This window comes from Benincasa hispida, chromosome 10 (assembly GCF_027475165.1).
Source record: "Benincasa hispida cultivar pf3 chromosome 10, pf3_genome.v1.1, whole genome shotgun sequence".
NCBI classification, from domain to species: Eukaryota; Viridiplantae; Streptophyta; class Magnoliopsida; order Cucurbitales; family Cucurbitaceae; genus Benincasa; species Benincasa hispida.
Window position 1 is genome coordinate 2,287,706 of NC_143487.1, and position 9,834 is coordinate 2,297,539.

Genomic DNA, 9,834 nt, shown 5'->3' on the forward strand with positions numbered 1-9,834 from the left:
CTGTAAATAAATGATGCTTGGAAATAGGATGTCTGGAAAATTAAAGACAACTATATTCGGTTGTGCCTGAAAAATGCTATGAGAATTTTATTGATAAAAATTAATTAATTAAGAATCAACAATAATTTTAATTATAAATATTTGAAAATTAAGTAATTGATCACTAATATTAATTAATTAATATATTTCATGAACATCATATTAATTATAATCTAATACGTAATCATTTTTATAAATAATTAAGTTTAACATTAGTAATTCTTATTTTAATTAAATAATACAATAAAATATTTTAATAAACAATATATTATATAAAAAGTGAAAAATTATATAAAAATATGATATATTAATAAAGAATATTAAAAGAAAGTTTTATATATGATAGTTAATAATTAATGAATTAATAAAAAGTAATCGCATTAAATAATTGTTATGATTATAAATAATCAATAATGATTATATGTTCATAATGAAGAATCAAATTAAAATTAATTTCAATAAATAAGTGTTTGATTATTTAAAAAAATATTAAAGTAATGAATTATTGTTATTGAGAAATGAATTTTTGTACATACTATTTAACTAATCCTATTTACTATTAAATATATTTAAGATATTGTTAGCTAAATAATTAATAATTTATGTAAAAAAGTAATTGCATTCATTTAATAAAATTTTTATTGTAAAAATAAGTTAAGTAAATATTTTATTAAATGAATGCAATTACTTTTTTACATAAATTATTTAGTCTCTTAGTTTCAAAATGTTACAATTTTACCCTTGATAATTTGAACTTTGTTTCAATTTAGTCCTTAGGTTTCAATATTCACACTTTTATCCCTAATTTTCCATAAATACTCACTTTTTATCCTTAGTATTAGTGTCTAGATCTATTAATTCATTTAATAAAATTTTTATTGTAAAAATAAGTTAAGTAAATATTTTAATATATTATTATTGATTTATTAGAAAAATATATACTTATATTAATTTTGTAAAATTAATATTAATTAAGTAATTAACTAACTATACTTCAAAATAAAATTATATATAAAATGAAAAAACAGATAGAGAGGGAAAAAGAGAAAACTTACAGTTTTGAAAGCGAAATGACAGGGAATGAGGATGCCTGGGAATAGCTTATTCCCAGGATAAAGGGTTGAAAAATATGAAACAAACATGAGCTTTTGGATGTTTGTGCCCATTCCCATATAGAAAAACCCTCGAAACCAAACGACCACTAATAGGCTAGAAAGGCGAGCGGTCAATTCCATGGAAAGTGAAGTCTCATAACATCTTTCTTTTCTACGTCCACGTAATAATTAAAATGGAATATGTCGATATGTAAATAAAAAAGTTCAACATCCATGAGTATCTCATATATATACCCATGGAATATAAAAAACAGGGAAAAAAAAACGTTTTTAGTTCTCAAGTTTTAGGTCTAGCTTCCAATTGGTTTGTAGGTAAGACTTCAAATTGTTACACATTTAATCCTTAAGTTGAATTTGGTTCCAATTTAGTCTCTTAGTTTCAAAATGTTACAATTTTACCCTTGATAATTTGAACTTTGTTTCAATTTAGTCCTTAGGTTTCAATATTCACACTTTTATCCCTAATTTTCCATAAATACTCACTTTTTATCCTTAGTATTAGTGTCTAGATCTATTAATTCATTTTAAAGAAGTAAAATAATTATAATTAATTAAGTTCTATTGTTTTCCATCACCATACAATTTAAAATTTAAAACTCACATTATAAATATTTTAAATTAATTATTAAACATTTACACTAATGATTGAAAGTGACTGAAAAATTGAGGTTGAAAGCATAAATCTTGAAATCTAAGGACCAAACTGAAATAAAACTCAAATTCAAATGGTAAAAGTATATTTGAAATCTAGAGAGTAAATTGTACCAACTTCAAAACTTAAAGAACTAGATGTGTAACAATTTAAACCTAAAGACCAAATTGAAACTAGACCTAAAACTAAAATCAAATACTTATTTAGATAGTTAAAATAACTCACTACAATAATTTTTGTCTCTACTGACGCTAAAAAATATTGGCAGATCTATACTATATTAAAATGGGCAAAATGGGGAGAATCATTGGACTCCCCATTTTGCTATTCATTTTTAAGTTTATTCTCATTTTACCCCCAACTCCTATTTAAAGGCAATTCATAAATTGATGGATCAAAAAAATACTTTTTCAATTAAGAACCTCTTGTGAATAAAAATCTACAATACATTTGACAGAGAAAAATATTAGTGCCTTTTTCAATCATTCCAAAGAAATTTTATGGTCGAATACCTTTCACAGAGAGAAATGTATTATTGAAAAAGATATGTCATCTATATATTTTTTTAATTAACACTAATTTTTCATCTCTTTAAGCATATTATGATGTGTAGATTTATTTTTCTTAGGATATTTTAAAATCAACAATTTTTCAAATTTATTTTATTTTGATATACATTTGTTTGCGTTGAAATGTCCTATAATTTTATATTTTATGTGTATTCTTTTGTATGTCTGTTCACTACAGGAATTCTGGCTTCTCCCGACGCCATATATCGTCGAGAGAGTGTGGAAAATTCATCAGGAGAGGATCTCCCGACGCATAAAAGGTCGTCGAGAGTTTGGTCGGGAGAAATCCATCGGGAGAGGATCTCCTGGCAAACTTTTGAACGATGTCGGGAGTTAGGGGGAACTCCCGACGCTTAGTATACGACGTTGGGAGTTCTTGGAACTTCCGACAGGCTACACCACGTTTGGAGTTCCCACTAACTCCCGACGCCTTAAAACGACGTCTGGAGTTCTCCCTAATTCCGGACGTCGCGTCGAGGGATCCTATATGGATAAACAATTCAATTTCCTATATGGATAAAATTTAATATATCGTTTGTAATTTTTTAAAATTTGATCTGAAATCTTGTGAAACATATTATACCAAATAAAGATTCACATAAAAGAAAATGAAGTCCATTTTATAACAAGTAAAAAATTACAATATCCAAACGTTGTCCCAGCTCTAGAACACTTGTCCATTATATTCAGAAATACATAAAAGAAGTAAAATGAGAACAACATCTAGAACACTTCTCGAGTACAGCATCTTCAACAATTGCCTCAGCTCATCTCCGAACAACATTCTACAAAAAAAACAAAAACATTGAAATGTTATAATGGATAAACAATTTAATTTCCTCTATTTTTCAATTTTTGAAAGTCCTATATGATCTTTTAGATTGGAATCTAGTAAAAATTAAATTTGCATGAGAAGTATGTAAGAAGGGCTAGCTTATCTCAAAATAATATTAGTGCATGTATAGGATTCAGAAATACATAAAAGAAGTAAAATGAGAACAACATCTAGAACACTTCTCGAGTATAGCATCTTCAACAATTGCCTCAGCTCATCTCCGAACAGCATTCTACAAAAAAAACAAAAACATTGAAATGTTATAATGGATAAACAATTCAATTTCCTCTATTTTTCAATTTTTGAAAGTCCTATATGATCTTTTAGATTGGAATCTAGTAAAAATTAAATTTGCATGAGAAGTATGTAAGAAGGGCTAGCTTATCTCAAAATAATATTAGTGCATGTATAGGATAATGTGGTAGAATAATAGTAAAGAAATATTTTTGGAAGCGAGATACATGGAGAGAGCGAGATACATGGAGATAGCGACACTGATAGAGAGAGTGAGATTCATGGAGAGAGCGACACTGAGCGACTATGATTGGGTTTTTTAAACATCAAGGCATGGTGGAATGCTTATCTAATTTGTATGGGAGTGTTGAAGCTTTAAATGACACATATTTACAACCAAATCAGAGCAAAGACACCCTTTTGAAGCCTAATATTTGAATCTTCAGCGATCAAATGAAGTTGTGCATGTGCTGTGACATTGATGGAGAGAGCGAGATACATAGAGAGAGCGACACTGATGGAGAGAACGAGATTCTGGAGAGAGCGACACTAAGGGACTGTGATTGTGCTTTTGAAACATCAAGGCATGGTAGGATGCTTATCTAATTTGTATGAGAGTGTTGCAGCTTTAAATGACACGTATTTACAACCAAATCAGAGCAAAGACACCCTTTTGAAGCCTAATATTTGAATCTTCAGCTGATCAAATGAAGTTATATATGTGATGTGACATTCATGGAGAGATCGAGATACATGGAGAGAGCAACACTGATGGAGAGAGCGAGATTCATGGAGAGAGCGAAACTGAGGGACTGTGATTGGGCTTTTGAAACATCAAGGCATGGTGGGATGCTTAGAGGTGCTAGCTGGAAACGCTACTTTTAACAATTCCAGCAACATGTCAAATGATTTGTTACTCCAGCTGTTCAGAACTTTGATATGCATCAACTTCACTAAAAAGTTTAAGGACGAAAATTGAGAACACCCAGAGTATAATTCATTACGTGCTTCGGTCATTAAATCCTCGAATAAGTTTGTGGTATCATTCATTACATGCTTCGGTCATTAAATCCTCGAATAAGTTCGTGGTATCTCTTTCTTGACCATTAAAGGACATTTCATTCTCAATCCTTCCTTCATTTGCATTTTCATTTTCAATTGGAACTTGTAAATCATTTATAAGATTCAACATCTCATTTTCTTCGACAGCATTACTCTCTATACTATCTACTTCAACATCTTCTATTGAATGACTTGTATGACTTCTAGATAAGTTTACTGGCTCTCTATGATATACCCATTCATAATATGAGGGAGATATTCCATATGTTAATAGATGTTGTTCCACGATATTTATCTTTTCCCAAATTGAATTCATACAATTCTTGCATGGACATCTTATTCGTCCGGAATCATTTACATGAAACCTTACCATACCTAAGAACTGTGATACTCCTCTATACTCCACTGATAACTTATTCCTTAACTTAATCCATTATTTATTCATCCTTAAAAATAAATATTTTCTGACCAACTTGTAATAAAAAACAATAACCTGGATTAGAGGACAAAATACAAAGTATTATTAAGCATTGAGTTCCATAATTTTCATTTCTTAAGGCAAAATAAACACATAGGTCCCTAGACCGCTTAAATTGTCTTAACAACTTTCAAATGTTTTATTTAGTACGTCTCCAAGCTTTCAATTTTGTGTCTAATATAGGCATTTCATCTATTCAACATCTTCTAAAATTTACAAGCCTATTGGACACAAACTTTAAAGTTCAATTTTCTATTAGACACAAAATTTAGTTTTATGTCTAGTAGATTCTTTAAACTTTTTTTAAAATATTAAATGCGTTAAGTACAATATTTTTTTTTCTAAATTAAATAATCCATAATCTTAAGAATTAAAAGAAAAAAACTCAATCCACAATAACATCAACAATCCATAATTCATAATTCACATTAGATTACCAACATGTTAAAAATTAAACATTAGCAACATTAATTACCAACATTAGTAACATGCTAAAAATTAAACATTACCAACATGCTAGAAATTAACAAAAATAGTTTAAATTAAGATACAAAATAAGAGAAAATAAATGAAATGGATGTGCACGAACCTTGATGAAAGCTTGATGAAACCTGGATACAAATAAATGAAATGGGCGGCGGCAGACGGCAGACGACGATGCGAAGGGGGAAGAGCAGGTGTGAAGAGGGGCGGGGGTGTGAAGGGAAGAAGGAAAATGGGGCGGCGAAAACTAGGGTTTTTTTTTTAAAGAAAAGTGTTCGACGTGCATGAGAAAAAAGGAGGGGTATGGTTTAAACCAGACCCCTCTCCCGACACCACCCGGGAGACCAGAACTCCCGATGCCACTTTAATGTGTTGAAAATTCCTGGGGAACTCCCAATGCTGGTTTGGATACGTCGGGAGTTTTCGGGGAACTCCCGACGAACCTTTACGGCATTGGGAGTTCCCGGAGAACTCCCGACGACCTAACTCTCGATGCCTTAAAATGGCGTCGGGAGTTCTCATTTTTCTTGTAGTGGTTGATCACCATAGATTTCTTTTTTATGACTGAACTATGACAAACTTCTTTCTTTGTTTCTTTTTTTTGTTTACTATTGGTTCTCATCTTTTAAATATGTTGATGTGTCTAAATTTGAAATAGAATAAGTTTATTTTGATATAAACATTTGTTTGTGCTGGAAGTTGGAACACCTGATGGTTTGAGTTTTTTTTTTTGTTTATCATTTTGTGTGCCCTGCTTATATTTTTTAATATTTGAGTGAACGACGTAGAATCAAAGGTAGAGTCAAATGGTTTTATTTTTAGTATAATTGGAGAGATTTAGTTGAATTAATTGGTCATTCAAATCTTGGAAACAATATTTTATATCTAAACAATTCTATTTATTTTTAAAAATTGTTTTATTTTGATATACATTTGTTTTTACTAAGGGTTTTTCAAGATTTGACCGTGACAAATGTATTGTTAAATAAGGTGTAATACTTTTTTTTTTCTTTCTCTTTCTTTTCATTTCTTTTTTGAGTCTTGTTTCTTATCTCTTTAAAGTATTATGATATGTCTATATTTCAAATACAATAAGTAATTTTACTAATCCAGTTTATTGTTTTATTTTGACTTTTTTTTTTTTTTTTTTTTTTGTATTTTTGAAGATTGGAGTGCAACTGTTCGCACGAGGCTTCCAGAGAAACTTATTTAATTGGTATTGATGTTGAAGTTGATTTGATGCATGTGGTTTGATCTCTAATATTTGATCCTCTGATTCTCTCTCAGTTGGATGAATGTGCTTGACTTGAAGAAGAAAAACAAGTCTTGGAAGAGTCTGGGATTCTTCTGCTGGTTGATGAATCCTCTCTAGGCTCTCTAAAGGTAGTGCCTCTATTTATAGGGCTCTCTGATGAGCTTCATAAGCTTGGGCCTAGTTAGCCCATGGGTTTGGGCTTAGTTGGTCAATGGGCATGACCTTTAAGCCCAATTAATTGGATTTAGGCTGATTTGATAGTGAAATTCAACCCATTTTTAGACTTGGTTGGACTTTGACCCAAATAATAATATCAAATTGGGTCAAATTAATCTTATCTGATTCAACGGTCATAATAAAACCACGTGGCGTCATCGAAATTTGTCTTCAACTTCAATTCGGGACATATGTCAATTTCTAATTGGACCAAAATTTAATGATTTAAAATTTCGTCATTAATTTAGTAAATGACGTGGCAACTTGTGATTGGTCCAAAATTTATCATTCAAATGACCCTTTTGAGATTTATGCACATATATGGGTGGATGAATCTCGAAACATATAAAGTTGAATCAAAATCTAAATTATCTGTTTTTAAATTTGATCTCAATTGATGTGTCAGTCAAATTATGAATTTAGTACATAAGTTTAACTTAAGTTTGGGATCAAATTTGAGATATGGCCAAATTTACGAATAAATTTTGAGTTTTTTCTTAATTTAATTTGATTTGGATTTAAGATAAAATTTGGGATACGCTTAAATTTTAATAAAAGATCAATTGAGATTTTTTTCTTATCCACAATTTATTTTGATTGAAGATAAAAACTCAACGTTGAATAACTTGAATTTGGAATAAAATTTGGAATATGGCCAAATTTTAATTTGGAATGAATTTTAGATCTTTCGATTTGGAAATAGGGATAAGAACCTAATGAATTTGATATAAAATTTGGAAGATGCACAAATTTTATCTTAATAATTTGGCTTAAGGATAAAAGTTAGATGATTTAGATTTGGGATAAAATTTGGAATATGCCTAAATTTTAATTTGAGATTTTATTTATAATTTAATCTCAATGTTGAACCATTTGATTTTGAATAAAATTTGGAATATGGCCAAATTTTAATTTGTAATTTTATCCACAATTTAAATTTGATTTTTGATTAAAATTTGGAATATGTCCAAATCTTAGTTGAAGATAAATTTGAGGACAAAATCTAACAAAATCAAATTAAATAGGAAATTTGTTTAATTTAATTTGAAATTGGGATAGAATCAAATTAGGAAATCTAATATTTTAAATCAAATCTTTATTTGATTTGGATTTCCTAATCTCTTATGAAACTAGGAAACTTTTATAAATAGAACCCAAACACTTGCATTATCTTCATCCCCTCTTTCTCTAATATTTCCTTTCTCTCATTTTCCTCTTTTCTTCCCGCGCTTCATCCTCTCTTCTTCTAATCTTTCATTTCTCTCATTTTCCTCTTTTCTTCTAGTTTTCTTCCCAGACAATCAAAGGATGAAAAAAAAAACTTCCCTCCTTTCTCTCTCTTTTCTTTCTTTCTTTTTTTTTTTTTTTTTTTTTTTTCTTTTCCTTTCTTTTTTTTTTCTTTTTTTTAAAGATTTTTTTTTTACTTGTCTCCTTACTCTTTCTTTTTTTTAAAGATTTTTTTTACTTGTCCCCCTTATCTAGTCATGTATTAGGGAGGCGAAGTCTGATACGGTGAAGATACTGTACGATGAGAGTAGTGCTTTTTCTAAATGAAAGGTGCTCCTTGAACGCGACTCTCGGACCTTACAAGAAGAAGAGAAACTGTTAGCCAAAGGCCGAAATATCACGACTGATTTCCGAGAGCGAGGGCCTTTTGACTTGGCATAAGCTTGAGGCCTCAGAGATGCGAGGGGTGATAAACGAGCTCGAGACCACCCCAATCCTTTCTGACAAGGACGTCAAATCTTTGGATGCCCTACGTCATGTGTTAGAAGCCATGCAACAGTAGCTAGGGAGCTACAACTGGGTATCCTGACTTGACATTGTTTGTCCTACTGGACTAGGCATTCCTCAGTAGGTAGTGGCCTTGGAGTTTTTTTTTTTTTTTTTTTTTTTTTTTTTTTTTTTTTTTTAAACTACTAGAGTCTATAGCACTGAAGTCTCTTATATGAAAGTTTTTTTTTTTTTATTTCCTCAGCGATGTTTTCTGGTGTCTTATAGCCTTCTTTAAATTTCTGCTTCTTCTATTTGTTTATCTCTCATTGTACTCATATACATGCACATAAAAAGGTGTGGGATGTTACATTCTTCCCTTCTCAAAGAACTTTCGTCCTCGAAAGTTCATCCTTGAAAAAACTCCGGATACTGGGCCTTCATCTCATCCTCTCGCTCCCAGGTGGCTTCCCTGAACTGGTGATTCTGCCATAGAACTTTCACAAAAGCAATTTCCCGACGGCGCAATGTCTTTACTTCTTTGGCAAGAATCTCTATGGGCTTCTCCTCGTAGCTCAAGTTATCATTCAACTGTAAGAGCTCGTAGTCAACTACATGGGACGGGTCTGTCACATACTTCCTTAGTATCAAAATATGGAAGACATTTTGAACTGAAGAAAGTGATGGAGGCAATGCTAATCGATAAACTACAGGGCCAATTTACTCCAAGACCTCGAAAGGCCCAATGAACCTCAGACTCAGCTTCCCTTTCCTACCAAACCTCATAATACCTTTCATGGGTGCCACTTCTAAGAACACTTTCACACTAGTCTCAAATTCCAAGTCCTTACGTCTTACATCGGCATAGCTTTTCTGTCTGCTCTGAGATGGTTGCATACGAGCCCTGATCTTCTGTCTGCTTTGAGATGGTTGCATATGAGCCCTGATCTTAGGGTCTACATGTCCAAGAATAACTCTATCTAATTAAGCCTCACATTCATGAGAAACCCATCATAAGGCTCTATACTGTCATGGGTTATACAACTTTCTTGAGTCAATCCTCATATTATTCTTTAGCTTTAAAACAATCACATATCATTACTTAGACCCTATTGTGGATGAGTCTAAAATTCCCTCTGAAAATGAGGTTTCGAAGTCCCTGGATGCTAAAGCACCAGTCAAT

General features: G+C 31.1%; 1 protein-coding gene across 1 annotated transcript; it reads right to left on the reverse strand.

Annotated features, from left to right (window-relative positions):
* Positions 1 to 9,059: 9,059 nt before the first annotated feature.
* On the reverse strand, positions 9,060 to 9,587 carry LOC150033042 (uncharacterized). Its single transcript, XM_090305889.1, has 2 exons — positions 9,443 to 9,587; positions 9,060 to 9,358 (listed from the first exon to the last, which is right to left on the reverse strand). The coding sequence occupies exons 1-2, from the start codon at positions 9,585 to 9,587 to the stop codon at positions 9,060 to 9,062; spliced, it is 444 nt and encodes a 147-aa protein (XP_090162015.1).
* Positions 9,588 to 9,834: the final 247 nt, after the last annotated feature.